The 19575-nt window shown below is 37.5% G+C and overlaps 1 protein-coding gene across 1 annotated transcript in view; it reads left to right on the top strand.

Annotated features, from left to right (window-relative positions):
* The first annotated feature begins 3723 nt into the window (after positions 1-3723).
* The window catches only part of Trpc6 (transient receptor potential cation channel subfamily C member 6), a 102630-nt gene continuing 86778 nt past the window's right edge, over positions 3724-19575 (top strand). The window contains 1 exon segment of the mRNA NM_001173032.2: positions 3724-3900. Within this exon segment, the coding sequence (NP_001166503.1) occupies positions 3845-3900 (56 nt within the window). The 5' untranslated portion in view covers positions 3724-3844.

The following is a 19575-nucleotide window of genomic DNA, read 5'->3' on the forward strand; positions in this document are numbered from 1 at the left end:
TAAAGCAACTCAATCCATTCTTGAAATCTTTATTAACTCAACATGTGTGATATTAGTCCACAACTCAGTCTTTCCAACAGTATTCTATTTATGAATCAGTCCTCTTTATTCAGTTCATATTTTCAATTTTTTTTTCTGAGAAATGTACTATCTGACAACTTTGGTGTATAGTTTACTACCATATCCTAACAGCACAATGGGAGAAATTAAATTAGTCCAACATGACTAGTTCCAAACAAGCCCTGGTAATTCAAGTTCTTTCAAAATGACCATGTGATGATAAAATTCTGGATATCTATGTCAAGTTTGAAACAAGGCAAATACTAAAAGATTGATATCTGTACTTTCTACATGTTTCTGCTCATTAACAACAAGAAAATTTCATTGTCAAGAGATGTTTCAAATGACCTTTAATTTACTTCTAAAGAGTAATTATAATCCTTTTACTTTTAAAGTTAGGATACTGAGATTCAAAATGTATTTTCACTTCAATCTGATTTCACTCAAACTAGAATCAAATGTATCAACCAAACAGTGCCCATACATATTAAAGGCAATGGTCCTTCTCAAGGACATCACTGACTTGACCCAGAGACACATAGTCCCTCTTTATCACCATACTAGAATTAGCAACTGAATTATTATTTCAATGCTATAAACATATTGCATAAAATACACAAACTGTAATGTAGCACAATTTCCAGCTTTGTGTTTTTTACCCATTTAATAATTTTTAATCTTGAAAACTATTTCCTCATTCACCCAATCTTTGTTACTCCAGAGCTACTCAAGCATACTTGCTTAAGAAATATTTTACTGAGAATTTGTATTGCTTTTTTTTTATTAGTTTCATTTGGTTTTAAATTATTTAAAGAATTGAAACTACCTAGATGATGATAGCATGAGGGAAGTTAGAGACTGCAATGTTTTTGGTAAGGAACAATTGATGAATAAACTGAGACCCAAAGTCTGAAGTTACAGTTACAGTTAAGGGTTGGTTGCAATAAAAATCCAGGATTTCAGGCATCTAATCTATTGGGTTTTCCACTTTATTGTATCACACACTCTCTCAGAATACACTAATCCTTTATATACTACCTTTCTCCTCTAGGGAACCCCATAAATGTCCTCTGGGTTTTATTGATCTATTACACTTCATTATACATATCATAACTTCAAAACATAGGAAAAAAGTCCTATCCTCCCAGATAATAAATGGATGTCACTTTATAAGTTTGCTGCAGTAATATTTTTATCATGAAGTTTGTTATGTGTGAATGAAAAAGTGTCATGAGAAGAGGCACAAACAGCTCAACTACAACACTGAATAAATTCTCTCATTTTTTAAAGTTAAAAACTAACAATTCAACTGAAACCATAAATGTTTTCTAAACTTTATTTTAACTTATGGAATTTGAGCTAAATAAAAAATGCTCAAACATTACATTTTCCACTAAATTTATTTCCATATTTAATACTCACAGATTGTCTTGTCTTTTAAACATTTACTAACTGCTATGGTTTGAGTCTGTATGTCCCCCCAAAGCCTCATGTAGTTATGAGAGCAGGCTTCTAGAATGCGTGATTAATTCACAGTCCAATGCTGGGGTTATGGGTGTGGGTGCACATCCACCATGGCTTACATACAACATAAGGGTCAGAAGGAGTCTTCTCTGTGAGCTCCTCCCTCTTTGCTCTTGTTGTTTTGGCTGTTTCCCCCCTTCTATGTATAGTTGCCCCAGCTGCCATACCACCTTAACTTGGAGCCAGCTGGCTATGTACTGAAACCTCCACAAACTGTGAGCTAAATAAAGCTTTCCTTCCTTGATTTGGGGCGGGGTATTTTGTCTCAGCAATGACGGAAAAATAAACAAGACACTAATTCATTGAAATCTTGAAGCCTTGGAGTACCTTAGTGATTGTCATAAACAAATTAAAAGCAGTATCTTATTGTTGGTTATAATTACCAAGAAACAGAATTTCAAATCATAGCTCCACATGTTGAGAGATCAAAGGAGAAATTTCTTCAGTCAGGAATAACCCACTAGATTAATGGTCTAGGTTAGCTTTTCAGGATAAATACTCTTTCAGCAGTGAAACGTTCCTCTCCTGTTCCTCCTCTTCCTCCTGGGATGTTCTGGTTGTGGTGGGCCTCTTGTCCTTGTTTCATCCTGCCATGCATCCACTCTCTGCACACCGTGCCAAATACAAAGCTCAGCCTTCAAGACTCACTAGTTTCCTTTTCTCTGGACTTTAGTTCTTAGTGTATTGACAAAGCCAAAATTCTCTGAATTTGTCACTTCCCTCAACTGCTGTCAAACTGATTCCTTTGTTCACACTGCAGCATCCATTTCATTGTGTACCTGGTTGACAGCAGATAAAGCACCTTTCCTGAGAGGATTTCAGACAGTCTAGCTTTCTTTAATCCAGCTGTGATGCGTTTCTGATCTCTTCACTGCTCTTTCTTTGCCGGGTGTGTTCCATTTAACTAGCACTTTCTAGGGGGCTTCTTGTGATCCCCTAATCTGAGGTAACCCGTCTCTGGTTACCCTCACATCAACCTGTTTTATTTGCATTGCAGCTTTTGCCTCTGATACTTTCTTATTGGCATGTTTAATCTCTGCCTCTTTTCCAGGAAAGCTGTATGAGGCACACAGGTGCCTTATCTGCTGGTTTATCTTTGAATCCTAAACAGTGCTAGACACACAATTGGCGTTCATTAAATATTGATGAATGAATCAGTAGGTTCCTAACCGACTACACCTGCTTGCCCTACTGCAAGTACTGATTTGCTCTTCTCACCCGTATGCAGATAAATCAGAATTTTAAACTAAATCTTAAAAACAGTTTGGAAAAATAAGAAACATCCGCCAGGGAAACAATTTCGGCATCTACAGGAAGCTTTTTCTCTGGAGTAAGCTGGTTGCTGGTCTCTCTATCAGCATCACTGGAAAATGCTTGCCTATTTTTGTTGGTTTGTTGAAGAACTAGGAACATCTGGCGTTGACATCTTAATAACTTCGGGAGTTGGTAGTGGGAAAGAAAATGCCCTACGACAATAAAGGCAGTTTGTTGGAAGAAGAGCTCAGTGTCCCTTTTTAAGAAGGGGTGCTCTGTTCCCTGGAGTGTGACTACACGTTTCTTCCTAGAAAGTCCTGTTTGTGTAGTCACTGAACAAGCGGGCTGGGAACGCAGCCAGTCCCCCTCGCCCTTCGTCTGGCTCCGCCTAGTTTAGATTTATCCTCCTCCTGGAAGTTGTGGGTGCTGGACAGGCTCTGGCTGTTTTCTAGCACGTCACCCCGATCCCTTTAAAGGTGGGGATCGTGACGGAGGATGCGGGGAGGAAGGCGGGAGCTGAGGGCTGCAGAGTCTCGGGTTGACATAGTAACTCTGGGTCTGGGTCCCGGCTCTGCGCTGCCTCCCGCCGCTCCGCCTGTGCGCTCTGCCCCGCGCCGGCCGCCCCTGGTGAGGTCCGCGTGGCCGCTCGCGTCCAGCTCCGGGACCCGCGGTGCCTCTTTAAGTAGTGACTTCTCCCCGGCCCGCGGGGGACCCCTCGCGGAGCCCAGACCGCGGGGTACCAGCGCCCGTGCCCCGACCTCCTTCCCAGGGCAGCGGTTTGCCGGGGATCGGTTGGCAGGTGACGCGGCCCCTCGCACCAGGTCCCTGCGGGACCGGCCACCCTCCCCGGGAGCAGGGTCCAGGCCAGCCGGGCGCTCCTGCTATGCACCCGAGCCCGGCGTTCGGGCCCCGAAGGGCAAGGGGCGGCTCTCCCAGGGCCGTCGCCGCGGGAGCCGGCGCTCGGCGCAACGAAAGCCAAGACTATCTCCTCCTGGACGCGGAGCTCATGGACGACGGCTGCCCGCAGCTCCCGCTGCCTCCCCACGGCTACTACCCCAGCCTGTAAGTGCAGCAGCGCAGGGAGGGCTGTGCGCTCGTGGGAGTGTCCGAGCCCGGCCCACGCGCGCGTTTCCACCCCAGCGCGCGTCTCCAGGGCCGGGGCTGCTAGGTTTGCGCGACCCTCGGCTGAGCTCCAGGAGCGCAGGGGCGCAGGCCGGTCTGGGTTTGCAGGGGTGAGCTCTCAGAGTGAGACCGCAGAGCGCCCACCCCACCACAGGTGGTCAGCTGGCCGGTCAGTTTCTTCATCTCCGTCCCCTGCGTCCCCAAGAGACTACTGTGTAGCTGCGCAACAGACATGATCTGCACCAGGGCTGTTTAAATGTGAGTCCCTGTGACTCAGTCTCCATGGGAGAGAGGGCTAGAACCCAGGGGGCGTGCGGGAGGCTGGGCACAGCGCTCGGGGCGTTCACTCTGTGCTGAGTCCTTCAGGAGACACGCGCGGGTCCTCGCGTGGCAGGACCGCCAGGAAGTTTGAAGGTTTGAGTGGAAGAGGGCAGATCTTTCTCGTAGCTCCCAACAGCCTCCTTCCCACTCAGAGCACTGGGATGAGGACAGGGAAATAGTACCAATTAGGCTTCTGCAGCGGTGGCGCGAAGCTCTCACAGAGGCAGTGGGGAGGTGAGGCTGTGGGGAGATGCAGACTGAGCACCATAGGCGTGAGGGCACTGGGGTCATTTGTAGGGACCTCCGAATAACCACAGGCTTTTATTTAAGGATCTGGTTTTCCTAGGGAGTGGAAGAGGAGGTTGACAGGGGGTGAAAGTCCTTACTCCTCCACAGGCTGTGACCACATTGCAGCTGGCAGATAGCATTTCTGCCTCTTGGCTCCTTTTCTGGATTGGGCAGTCAGGTTTCCGGACCTGTCATGTCCCTCCCAAAGTGTTTCTCCAGGAAAGCACTTCCCAGCTGCACCACAGGCGCCCAGTGGAGGGAGGGCTGTGCTCCAGGCCTGGCAGACCCTGTGCTGATGGGTGAGCCTTTGGGCCTTGGTTAGAGCTGCCTGGAGTCAAAGCCTGCTGTCTTCCCCTCAGCAGGAAGAACTGAGCCCCAGGAAACTGCAAAGCCTCTCATTCCCCCCCCCCCCCCACCAACATACTAATTCCATTCATCTGTGTTCTGTGCAAGTATTTACTATTAAACTATTAGTATAAATCGATCTTTCCTTCTGTGAAAAGAGTATGATAGCATTCACATATCATAAAATTCACCCATTTAAGTTTTGCAGTGCAAAGTTGTTTAATATATTTATTGTTTGCCACCAGCAGCAATATCTAATTCTAGGACATTTTCATCACCCCCAATAGAAATCTTACACTTGATGTTAAATTGAAAAGCATTTATATACAGACTTCTTAAACTTTAAAGGCATGTAAATCACACAGAGATTTTGTTAAAATGCAGAATAAAATTGAAAAGGTCTTAGGTGCATCTAAGACTCCATTTATAACAATTTCTCCCAAGATGTCGAGTTGCTAGCCCATGCGATCATATTGAAAAGCAACGAGATATATGCCAAGAAAAATAATAGTAGAAAGAGAAAAAATAAATCCTTCATATTCTGAATATAGCTGTTTTCAAATTTGCTTTGAATGTACACTTTTATAACACAGATGGGCCTTTTTATTGGCTTTGAATTGAGTTCTACTAAGCCAGAAGGTAGTATGTTTGGTAACATCACCTGTTAGCTAAATTAAATCACAAGAAGCTACACTGCTTTTTAAAATCAATTAGATTATCCCCTAAATAAAAGTTTTCTTTTTCATTTCATAATTTTTATAATCACTTGTTTCTGTGTCTGGGGGAAATGATTTGCTTTTAATACTTCTGATTCTATGTCAGTAGTGAGACAAAATATATGAAAAATTTCAAGTTTTCCTGCAAACTTTCCCAATGCTTTCTTTGAATATGGCTTACTGCTTAATGAAGTATATAGTTGTTTACATTATCTATTATTTAGGGAATAAGTATTGTCCTCCCTTTGTTCAGGAATCCTGTGCTACTCTTATTGGAGAGAACTCAACAATAGAGGAGTGAACAGAAATACTTTGATATGTTTCAACTCATAATGTTGCAGGTATTGTAATAAATATAAGGGAAGCATTCTCCAGAACTAGATCTTGGCCTTATCAGAACATATTATTTCCCAAACGTCCATGCTTACTTTTCATCTCTGTGTCTTTAGCTTTTTTCAGTTGAACAATCAAGAAATTTTATAATTTTAAGCTACAAACAACAGTACTTCAGCTCCTATAATGTATGGGGGAAAAAAACCTAAAGAAAACTACTTCCCTATGTAAGAAGTACAAATAAACTATTCCATATGCTTTTGACTTGTCACTTAAGCAATTTCCTGTATCTTTTTCTGAGTGAGAGGTGTATTATTTGTAATAGTGGTAATCACCATGTACTTTAGATATGGTACAGTCATTTTCTCAAATCACAGAGATTTTCACTTATAAGACCTTAAGTCTTTGTAAGTTGCCATTTCTGTGCTAGGAATTCTCTGACTGTTTCTGCATAATTCTGTTTAATAGTTTATTTTTGTAAAATAATTTTTACATATTTTTGGAGTTTTCATTACTGAAAAGCTTATTATCTTATTTGAGAGGCGTGACATGTTTTTAGGCCTTGATAGTATACTTATTGATATTTGGAAGTGGTGCATGGAACACAAAGGTTCAAGTTTTCTTCTTTTCCTAAAGTTTCAATTGAAAATCAATTAACATTCTTTACCATATAACCAATGTTTAATGGTGATTACCAAGAGAAATTCATGTCGTGCCAACGTCCAAGAAGGTAGGCCAGAGTTTCTTCATGTAAAATTAAAAAAATGTGCCTCTAGTCTATTACTTCTAAACATGAGAAGGAATCTCACACACAAACATGCAAAATTTGAAACATCATTCAGTTAAACCTAGGGACTAATTGATTGTTTGCAAGTAATGAAACATTAAACTGTAAATTAAAGCTCCGGCTATATAGTAGACTAAGATAATCTTTAGAAACTTTCTTATTACAAGACCTTGGAATATTGTATAAAATATTTTAAATGATATAAAAATATTACTTCTTAAAATAATCAAGTATATTACTCATGCCAAGAGCTAAGAATATCAAAACCAGAGTACAGATCGTGAAGTGCTACTGTGGCTGCCCTGAGAAGTACGGGGCCTCAGTGATCAATGAGCTTAGAGTCTAGCATCCACTGGAGACAGAAGGAAGGTAAAGGTTTAATTTCAAAGAAAGTAGAGAACTGGACTGAAGCATAAAACCAGATTCTGTATTTCACTAAAAAATTAGGCTAGAAAATCATGCCCACCAGCATACAGAGAAAACAAAAACCCCACATACCAATAAGAAGATATTATTCCCTGAGAATTTCATTTTGGAGGCTGCATGTCCATGGAGGTTGCTTTTTTATTATACTACCTAAAAATCCTCAAGGTAAAGCTTACCCTAGAAGAGAACACAAAACCATGATAGTGAAAAGTTCCCATTATTTAAACTGCTTAGGATTTTCATGAATAAAGCAAGCCCTACTGAAGATATGTTCACTATAATCAATGAAGAAACACACAGGGAAATAACCAACCCAGAGAGAGTCAGCCAAAGACAGAATCCATGTGTGAGTCAGCATAAGATGTAACAGCAATACTGGAATCTTAGAAACTTAAGATAACATGAAAGAGAATACAAAATAAAGGTTTTTAAAATATTGACAACATAAAAAGAACACATAAAAACCCTAAGAAATGACAAAACATTTTAAAAATAGACAAATGGAACATCTATAAAATGAAAAAAGTCTTGAAATAAAACTCAGGGAAAGGGTTAAAATTCAGAAAAGATGTAGCATAACTGATGATAATGACCAATGTGCAGAAATATAAAGGAATGGAAAATATTAACATTATTAAGAGTTGCAAAACTAGAAAGGATCTCTAGGAGAAAATAAAAAGCATGGTTTAAGCAGATAATGGTTGATGATTTTTCCAGGAACAATGGATTCTCATGGTGTGGTACATAAAATAGAAACCACTTAAATATTTACATTGCAGAAAGAAAAAATTATTTAAAATGAACCAAAATCTGGAAACCTAAAGGAGTAAGTTTTACAATCTAGAATATTTACAATGGAAATACATGCATCATTTATTTTAATATAAAGATTATATACTGTGTAGCTCGTAAGAACTATGTTTTTTCTTTTACATAAAGTGCATTTTTATTCTGTATTTATTAATGTGGTGTTTTGTACAGAGTCAATGTAGTGATGCTGACAGGGGCACTTTAAAAGTTATGGACAAAAACTTTTCCAGGTCAACATTATTACATCGAAGTATTAGAAGCTCCCAGAATTCTTAATTTCATACCCTATTTCACATTATGAAAACAAAAATTGCTTTTGTAGTAGTTCATGGTGGATTCTTGAACATTTTTCTGACTTCAAGGTGGTTATGTTTTATATGGCCTGAAACCTAAATATTAAACCTCATCCCAGACTGAACTCTGGGTTTAAGAGAGATACCAGTGTCAGAGACCTCAGGTAAGTGAGGTCTTCCAAATAGCCTAATTTTGTATAGGCAAAACAAATTCAGGTTTGAACACACCTATGTATTAAATAAGAATGAAAAATTCAGATTGTAGGCTAGAAGTTCTTTTCTGACTTTAATTGCTGACAGGGCACATTGCTCTCCTCAGGAAGTTTAAGATTGAAGTTATAGGATAGACTGGGAACTGTGAGTAATTACTAAAGTAGTAGACACTTTTTAAAGAAAGTGCACTTTTGCAAACATCTGTTTTATTTTTTGTACTTATTTGTTCAAATATCTCTTCCCCTTACCAGACTGCAACATGGCAGAGGTGGGTTATACACTTACCATACAGGGTGCCTAACAAACAGAGGTTCTCATTGACTTACTCCTCAACCAAACTACTGCTGAACATTAGTTCTGGCAAAGAGTAAGTGATGATGACTTACTTCATAAGATACATCTGGATCCCCTTGAGTAAAAGTGAACGTCTGCAGAGAAAGAGCTTCTTTTATATTCCAGCTGTCTGTGACTTCGATCCATTTACTTCTAGAGAATCTTTCACTTGTTACTGCTGCCACCAGCATCTCCTCTCCATTAGCCCTGTGTTTCTGGGCTCACACCTCCTGAGGTGAGGCTGTATTTTTAGTAGGACCTGTTAAATTCTCAGGGATGACCAAAGAGAGCAGACAGAAACTCACGGCTGAATAAATCTGCTCTTTTATCCCACTGATAGAGTTTTGGAGTTCTCCTAAGGACTGGATTTGTTTAGCCCATGCTTCATTTGGTTGGCAGATGCGTGTGTGCCTTTCCTCCTCGAACACCTTCAATCAGTCTAATCCTTTGTAGTGTTAAGATGGACAGAGGTAAGGGCATCTTCCTCTTTTGTCTCCAGTGTAACATTTGCCTCTAAAATGATTTCCTCATTTTGGTTTTTCTTTCCTGGTATTGGTATAGAGCTTTACACTCATTTAAGCAAAGAGCCCAATTAACAACAAAGATAAGGCTTCACCTTTTTAACTCAAAGACCAGTTATATCACAGTATGAGAATGCACCAGCAGTATAGAGAATTTCCAAATAAAGAGAAAGTGTACATTTCCTTACTAGATTCAGTGCCAATGAAAACTAAGATCAACCAAAGGGAGCCTTTGTGATACCATGATTTTTTATACATACTTTATGTAGTGGTTAAGAATTCAGCAGGAGTCCTAGCATATATTATTACATCCTTTGAAATAGTATCTGTAATTCTAAGGCCAAGACCTAAACTTTTGTTAAAACAGACAAATAGAACAACCATCTGTGAAAAATACAATTTATGAAATTAAAATGTAATAGAAAAATTAAGATATAGACCTGACAAAGAATGATTAATGATAGTGCCCTCGATTCAGAGACATAAACAAATGGAAAATATAAACATTATTTAAAAACCTTGCAGTTTTGAACCTGCTTGTCAGGGAAAAGCAGAATAAAAATCACCTTTGTCTCTGGTTTCCATTTTTCTTTAGAAGTGAGCATCTCCCCCAGCCACTTAGATTAATGGTGGGTCTCATAATTGACCATTTTGGAGTTCTGTGTTCTGAATAATTAAAACCACCTATTATGTGTCAAATCCTCCCTTGACTTGAAGTAATTAATATCTTCTGGTAATAAATGATTGCCAAGAAACATATTTTTAGGGTGCCAACATTGTAGGTTGTTGAGTGATTGCCAGATGTATTTAAATGCCCATATTTATTCTTTAAGAGAATGTTTGTTTACTTCTAATAAGACATTGCATATTTTTTCTGGACAGTTATGTTCTCTGACTTACAAGAAGTAACACTGTATGGCAATTCATCTGTTGGAGAGTAAAAGTAATCAAAGGAAAACATTTTTCTCAAGTCTGTTTTTTTCCTTTCTCGTTCATAAAAATGCTAAATGTAATTGGATCCAGTTGAATAAAATTACCATTCATGATTGCTCTTTGTTTAAGAATATTCTGTTGGGGCTTTCAATACATGGAGAAGTGCTCATCTATAAGCCAAAAATCAATTATACTTTTGCATATAAAATCTGTTATTCTGCTCAAGACTAAGTATTGTGATTGGCTGAGTCACATTTCTTATAGACGATCTTCTTGAGCAGTATATCAAAGTGAATGCTACCAATATGATTGTGGCATCACTGTTCTCTACCTAATTCAGCTAACTCAGCTACAAAAAAAGAAAAAATAATGTTAACTATAATTATAGAGAATTCAACATAATTTGCCACTTCTGCAGAGGACTAATCCAAATATATTTTTATATTTTCACTAACATTATTTGAATACCTACTCTGTTAGTGCTGGTCCTTAACTAGCTGTCATACAGACGTATTTTGCTCTTGAGTTAGACACTTGACTATTTTTAGTATCCATTTTATAAACAATGCTGAAATTTACAGATGTTAACAGATATGCAGAAACTTAGACAGCTTTGTGTTCCAGTAGGAAAAGCCCAGTATATTTTAGTGCAGGCTGGAACACATGCACAGAAGGGCTGGCAGATTGTGCCAAATCTCTGACCCTTTTCACCCTGTATAATTATGCTGTTACCAGGCACAGCTGGATACAGGTGGGTTGTGTACTTGAAAAGCTTATTATTTCTTCCTTCGCTCTCATCAGATTTTTCGTTTGCCACAGGTTTCCTCTGATATACGGAACCAAAATTCCTTGCATTGTTCTTATTTTATATAAATTAATCTCTGGCTGAGGGAGAAGACATAAAAAATTTATGAACAGCAATACTTAGTATGTTTACCCACCCTGTTCTTCTTTCTATTGAAATTTTGCCCATCATTGGAAGTCAAGCTTTAGATCCTCTTTCCTTCGCTAGTTTTGTTAATCTATTTTTTCATTTACCTTTGTTGGTCTGTTCTAGGCCCCTTTCTTTTTTTATTTTATTTTTATTTCAATTTTTATATTTTATTAGTACATGTTTTACTCATATTTATAACTGGCCTTTTCTAAGCATTTTAGAAGTATTAGCCTATTTAGTTCTTATAACAGTATTAGTGATATGCACTTTTTAAATCTTCATTTTCCTGATAAGCCAGAGAAACAAGAGGTTAAGTAATTTGTCCAGTGTCACACAGGGATTCGTTGGCAAGAATGGGAAAGATGAAATAAAGGAGAAAAGGATTCTGAGTTGTTACTTATCTTGATAAACAGTGAAATGAGGTTTTGAAAATTGTCAGTCTTTATCACCAGAGCAAGACTGTGTGTGTACCAAAATAAGTATTCTATAGATTTTTAAAATTATTTTTACCAAAGATTCACTTGTGACTTGTTAACAACTGCAGAAGAATAAAGCTTTTTCTTTTTTTTCCTCCCTAGTATGTTGGTAAAACTGCTCCTGTGCTCCAATACAGGTTGTGTTAGAGAGATGAGCTCAATTGATAGTATGAAACTGGAGATTGCATCATAGGATTTGCCAAATTTTAAAAGCATTCTGAAAGGTGTTCTTTTAAAGGTGTGCATTGCCAAAAATCAATTACAGTGTGGACGGTCCTATTAAGATTAATTGCTTGTTCACAGCAGGTCTCATGTGTCAGTTACAGCACCTCTGGTCTTTAGCACACAGAATATTTTGTCTTATCATGTGTTGGTTCAGCACAGAACCCTCACACAAAACTGGGGAGGGTGTTGTTCGTGGGAATTGCTAACAAAGTTATCCTGAGAGTTATGACATGATTTATAAAGGCAGCTGAAGCATCCTTTTAGGGAGTTAAATGGTTAGAGATAAAACTAATTTTTTGTTATTACTGTGTAAGCTGTCTTGCAACAATTTTGTGATGAGTAGATTGACAGGCAGCAGGGATGGCTGTGAAAGGCTGATCCCCTGGGCAGTGTGAAATTCCTATGTTCACCCAGCATGATGGTTTCTGCAGGACCCTTTCCTTGGAGAGGTGTTGGGCCTGACAGTATTGCATGCTGAAGGAGTCATTAATTTATTACAACAAATATTTGCTTACATTCGTTTAATGAGAAAGGCACTATATTTGAAAACTGTGAACACTGTATTTCATCAAATATAAGGCTCTATGAATTATAACTCCCCTGATATTTTATGTACCTTTAAGACATGAACAAAAGAGAAAATGTGCTGTCAATTAAATTGTATCTTAGATTTTATTTTGACTATTGAGACATCCCTTTATATTTAATCAGCTATAGAGCTGGTTATATAACTCAAAGAAATATGAAAAAGAAAAAACAAACAAAATGAAATTTTTACAGTATCACTAAAGTGCCCTGAAATTTGGGAATAGACTATCCCGAGTGACTTTTTAATTCAAAATATTCACTGCCTGTATTTTCCATCCAATGCTGTTTTCTGTGACAAACAGAACATTGGTGGTGAAGCATTTCTTTGAAGAACTTGAATAATCTGTGATGATCAAATTTTGTTAGTGCTACGCAACTAAACTGCTTTTACAATTATTTAGAGGTGGCTCACTTTGAGTTACAGTTCCAGAATGCTGCTGAACAAACCATTCACCACCTTCCTTGTGTAGTCTCACTGTCCCCTCCCACACGTTTGTTACTTATGCTTGAAAGAATGCTCCACTACTTTTTTTTTTTTTTTTTTTACTTTTTATAAGCACCAGGGATCGAACTCATGACTGCCTGCTTGCAAGGCAGGTGCTTATGCCACTGAGCTAAATCCCCAGCCCCTACTACTTTCACCAGTATTCACTTTCAAGCCTTTGTGATCCATCCTGAACCTCTGGACGCTATGGCTCTTAATGTTTGTGCAAGCAGTGGTGATGAAAACCGTGTCATGGCGATGACTGACCACTGACTGACAGCAACTGTAGGGAGGCTTAGTTTATAAGACATGCTATGTCCCAGGGAAGCCAAAATAGGAGAAACAAGTGTCTTAGAATCAATGAAATATGATTTTCTGGGTGCTAGAGCTTAGGTAAGTGATAGAGGACACATGAAAAACTGTAAGAGGAGCACTGTCCTTTATGGTCTATGCAGGATTTAAAAGAAAAAATAAATAAAAATAAAAATTTAAAAATGTGAGATTAAGAACGATTATTACCAATTATCCACGATCAGATATCATCAGCTAAGTTAGAAAAGTGTATTTTAAATTAGGAGATATCTGCTATACACCAAGAGCTATTTGTGATATACAGGTATTTTCGGAACATAACTGATGGGTATTTGTGTTATACTTGGTATCAGGAGATTTATTCTATGAGATGGAGTGTGAGAAAAATTGCCCTTCTTGTTTCTTAAGTAAAAATGTGAAGCAATATTGTATACTTAAAGATTAAAATAACATAAACTTTATTTTATTTTAATAGTGACCTTTTTCCTCATTTAGCTTCTCAGTGTACTCTTCAAACTATGTAATTTCAGAAAGTATAAAGGAAATTTTCAAATCACCCAAGATTTTATGAGGTAAAATTTTTGAAAAGGGTGAAAATTTTGCTATTAATTAAACTTAAGTGTGCTAATTCTACATATTTATAGATTATCTAATAATTAACATATGTATCAATACTTATACTGTACACTAAATCCCCAAAACTTGTGCATCTTATAACTTAAAAGTTCCTGCTTTATGACCTACATCTCTTCAGTTTTCCCAACTTGCAACCCCTGGTAACTATTATTCTACTGTCTATTTCTATAAATTCCATATAAAAGTGAGGTCTTGTTATATTTGTCTTTATAGGTCTGGTTATTCATCTTAGCATAATATTCCTCCAGATTCACCCATTTGTCACAAATGGCAAATTTTTCTTATTTTTATGAATAAGTGATATTCCCGTTAGTTATAGGTAACACATTTTCTTTATTCATTCATATTGCTGCTTAGTTTGTTTTCATATTTGACTATTGGGAGTAATGTGTAATGAACATGGGAGGGAAGATGTATCCATGATTTCATTTCTATGCCCAAAGTTTGATTGTCCAATTGCATGATTCAAAAGCAGTTCTTTATTTACTGTTACCTTACATAAAATTTGACATAGTTTGCCATCATAGTACATGGAGATTTTCCAGAAAGATTTCAAATGGTTGCATGAAAGTTTTCTAAAACAAAAGAAAACCTCCATAAAGTTTACAATTTAAGTTAAAATTTTTTGTCTTATTATAATTAACAATTATTATAAACATAAACAATAATAGCAACTGACAGCATTTCTTTGTGTCAGGAATAGCTTTAAGCAGTCAGCCTCTATTAACTCAGTTAATGCTCATAGTATTCATATGAAGAATTTATAACTCTGCATTTTACAGGTGAGGAATCTATGCTTACAAAAATTAAATAACTTGCTCAAGATTCCACATTCTGGGTTGATGTTGATCAGTCAGCATTTTGGTCACATTTGACCTCCAGTGTGTAGACTTTAACTAAAACAATAAATTTTAATCAGTAGTAACCCATCTTTTTGTTTAATAATTATTATAAATACATCTTTAAAAAGATGTTAAAATTTTTGATACCTTGGTTAAAGGAAGCTTAGCTTAAACTCTGAGATATTTGTTTAGTGTTTGAGAGCCCTTTGTACACTGGGTGATCTTAGGAATGAGTAAGGGTTATAAATTTATTCTTATAAAGTGACAAGAAGGGACATTGTGAAGTGTAGGAGAGATGATGGAGAAAGTTTGACAACTTTACTGAAAGAATGAAAAAATCAAAGGGAAATTTTAGGCAAAACAGTATAAGGATATGGAGGATTAGAAATAATTTGTAAGAAAACTGTATCTGCCCTTCTACCTCCTGGAAGGACTTTATGTACTCCACGGGTGTGGGTACTCCAGGTTAAAGGCTACTGGGCTTCTCAAACGTGCACTTCAGAATTCCCTGGTAAGAAACTGTAGGAGTATACCCAGACCTGCTGAATCAGAAACTGCAAGGAGTTCATACACATTTGGTCCAAAGTAAAGCTGAACTCAGTATTTTAGCAGCTGCCTGCCTGTATTCTTGTCATTATTCCATCCCAGAGAGTCTTTGTTCTAATTATTGTTCATTTCTCATACAACACTATGCCATAGGACTTCCTGTAGTGGTGGGACTGTTTTGTATGTGTGCTGACTACTCTTAATAGCCATATTTGGTATTTGGGATGTGTCTAGTGCAACTGAGAAACTGGGTCTTCAGCTATATTTTACTTAAGTTACTTTAAATTAGTATGTGTGGCTAGAAGTTATTCTATGGAACAGTACTATACTAACTTATTACACAGGTTAGTTGCTCAGACCTCTGGCAGAGGAAATCCTAAAGAACATATGATATGCCGGGCAGTATCCTAAGCATCTTAAACTTTTGGGCTCACTTGTATTTCATAAGAACCCTATGAATTAGGTTTATTATCATCTTCATTTTGTAGATTACAAATTTATATATTAAAAGATATATAGTTAATTTGCAGGGACAATTCAAACCCAAGTATTTTGATTCCAGATTATATATTCATAATACTCTTAAATAAGGTAATTTTAATACTTTAATAACATATTTCCAAGGGATCATAAAAATGTGCAAAGGCCACTTTCCTATTAAGCTTCTTTCTACTCACAACAGTAGGTACCTTCAACTGAGTATGGCGTTGAGTGTTTTACTATGCGAAGTAGGATATTTGGTATGAATATTTGTGCAGAAAAACTCATGTCACTGTTCTAAAATTCAGGGTTTTACAATGTTGTGACATATCTAGATGCCCTCCCAAACTCTCATACACTCATAGGTGGGACTTTTGGGGTTGACTGGATAGTGGGTACTTGATATTAAATTAGTCAACTGATGGGATTATAGCTGGGTGTGATGTTGGGAGGGCAGAGGTGCTGGTGGGAAGAGGTGGTCACTAGGGTTGTGTCCTGGATGTGTACGTCCTACTCTCTCGATCTCCCTCTGGTTCCTGCCTACCTGCCATGGACTGTTTTCCCTTTGTCTTGGAGCCAGCCAGTTATGGATGAAAACCTTTATCAACTGTGAGACAAAATAATGTCTCTTCCTTTCACTTGTGGGTACTGGGTATTTTGTCCCAACAATGAGCAAGTAACTAAGATGCACAGAAACCTGTATTTTATATAATGCAATACATTAAAAAAAGGGACAGAAAAAAATTTAAAACAAGTAAATCACATATAAAGGGATTTACCCCAGAAACATTTCTGGGACTCAAGATGAGGTCATATGCTTCTTTAATTTACGGATTGCCCCAAATTCATGATGACACATTCAAATATTTCAGCTGCCATTGAAATTAAATGATTTCCCCTAATTTCTTATCCTATTCCTTGCATATTTATTTGCAAAGATGAAACTTCTGCATTTGAACTTATTTAAGAATCTGTTCGAAAAATTTAAAGTGAATGTGTGTGTGTGTGTGACTTCTAAGTGGAAAGATTTGGCATAGTGGGAACGGTGGTACATGCCTGTAATCTGGATGCTTAGGAGACTGAGGAAGGAGGGTCACAAATGCAAAGGCAACTTGGGCAACTAATTGAGACCTTGTCTCCCAAATAATTTTTAAAGGCTGACAATTTAGCTCTGTAATAGAGCACTTGCCTAGCATGTGGGAAGCCTAGGGGTCAATCCCCAGTACAGAAAAAAAAAAATTGGGATGGAACTCATGTGTGTATGCTTTGTAAATGCCCATTCTAACCTAAAGACTTACTTTCTATATTACTGATAAGCTTTGTCCTTTATATTTAGCCTACAATGTATCAGAACAATGAATGACAAGAGACAGTGCTTGAGACTATAATTTTCATTGTTATACATTTTGCTAATATCTTCATCTAGAAAGATGAATTACTCAAATAGAACATTATTATTGGTGAATGAGGAGATGTTCCAAAATCTTCAAGTCTACTTATAGCATTTATATTTTATTGGCAACAAGATATAATGATTGACACTCTTAACAATAACCTTGATTCACCAAAAGGAACTTTAGTGTTGCGAACATAATTTTAAAAAGATGGGCTATCTGCAATATGTATAGAAAGATTTCAAATCCAGTAAAGTCAATAATTTATGATGTAATAGTAAACTGGAATGTTCCTGTATATGAGTCAACTCACTGGCAACAATGAAATAACAATCCCAGGCTGAGTTATAGGAAAGCTCAGCACTAGGACTTGCTCTCTAATTTCTGAACTTTGTGTTCTAATTAACAACAAGGTGCTTTGGACTACTGTGTGCTTTCTTCCATTGGTCCCTCTCCTAGATTACCTGTGTCTCATTTTTCATCAAGAGCATGTCTCAGAGCATCTTCCCTTGAACTTTCTTCTGAACTTCAGGCTGCTTCTGCTCTGAGCTCTCATAATATTTGGGTAGATTTACCCCACATAATATTTGGGTAGATTTATACCACACTGTGCTGCAGTGATCCATTTATGTGCCTTTGGTAAGGGGATTTCAGGTATCTGAGGGCAGGAACTAGGGACAGTACTAGTTAGCTGTAAAACATTTTGTCCCATATAATATCTAAAGGTGCCTGATGCATGGAATGTTGGTTGATTGAATTGGTCTTGCCATATCAAATGCCTAGGAAACAATAAAACCAAGTAAACTAGTCTGTTATAAAGGTAAGATGACTAAGAACATTGTAAACTTCAGATGGTATTCTTAATCAAAATGACAATCTCTATTTAACACTGGTCAGTTCTTGCCAGGAAGCACCAGTGGGTTCCTAAACCCTCTGATTGTTTGAAGATAAATAAAAAATAAAATTGTATATGGGAAGTGTTCTGATATTTCAAACACTAAATGACCTAAAAGGATAACTTTCAGATCAATAATTTTTAAAGATTTAGAATAAATAGCAGGTGAATTTCCATGAAACTAACTGAAATTTGAACAAATTGGCTTGCTCAAATGCTAACATAATCACGCTATTAATCCAGAACAAAGCAAAAGTTATCTTAGTATCGTGGATATTTTATTTTTATTTCTGAAGTTGGGCTGAAAGATGTTACTTTTTCACAAGATGGTCAGCTGTCACTTTAAAAAAGGACTATAAAAAAGGAATTAATAGTGCTTTCAAGTCCATGAGGACATAAATCTTAAAAGACCGCTATGATAAAACCTTTACAAAATATCAAAAAATTCTCCTAATTCCCTTTTAAAAAGTTATAGGAATGCCCATGCTGATTAGAATTATTACGTTATATTTACTTTATTAAAACCTATTGTGATAATTTCATGGAAAACACTTCTCTAGGAAATATCTAGTATGGTATCCTTCAAAGTTTTATAAATAAAAATTTATCTACATAAAATTCTTAACATTTAATTTTCCTGCTTACAGGAAAACTATGGCCATTTCTCACAGAAATCTGGTACAGCAAACACAATATTTGTTAACATTTGTTTTACATTAAAAGTTCATCATATTCCATGTTCCCATGCTCATCTGAAAATAAAACCCTTTTTCCACCACTGCTTCCTACAAAAATATTTGTCCATAACTTTGAGTGTCTTTAGGTCACACCACATCCTCATTGGTATTCATTCCAGGACAAGGGGTGTGCCAGTGACTCACACTGATGGCTCTGAGCAGAAAACATCAGTTCAGCTACTGACCAAGCTCAGGCCATGAGCAAATGCACTGAGCACACAGGACCCTCCCTAGACAGGAAGAGGAAGCAAGAAGTGCTAAGAGGAAGTCTATAAAAAATAAAAATGCAATAGAAGCATGACCCACTTCAACATGGGAAAAAGGTAGGATGCTGTGTGTGTGTCAGAGCTGAAAAGAAAGCTACTTTATGACGGAAGAAATAACCTAGAGGATCCATATGTTCAGTGACCAATTGACCCCAACCGTAAAGCATCCTGCCTTTGAAGAATAGGGAAAAAAGGCTGATTTCACCAAAAAGACAGTGGTATAATCATCTAAAGAGTGTTTCACAAGACCAGACAAAATATGTCACTTTCCTGTTTGTGGGAGTATCTCCATGGCCTAGCAGCATATGGGCTCAGAGACTGTGAGGCAGTGATGTCCTCCTAGCAATGGAACTTATGTAAGTGTAACCTGATAACCTGAACCCATCGAGTGGAATCATTGTGACATGCTTCAAAACTCCAAATTACAATGAATGAAACAAGCTTAAGGATCTGGGGATTTAGCTCAGTGCCATAAGCGCCT

The sequence above is a fragment of the Cavia porcellus genome, unplaced genomic scaffold (genome assembly GCF_034190915.1).
Source record: "Cavia porcellus strain 051 isolate PalLab524CR breed Dunkin Hartley unplaced genomic scaffold, mCavPor4.1 scaffold_9, whole genome shotgun sequence".
NCBI lineage: Eukaryota > Metazoa > Chordata > Mammalia > Rodentia > Caviidae > Cavia > Cavia porcellus.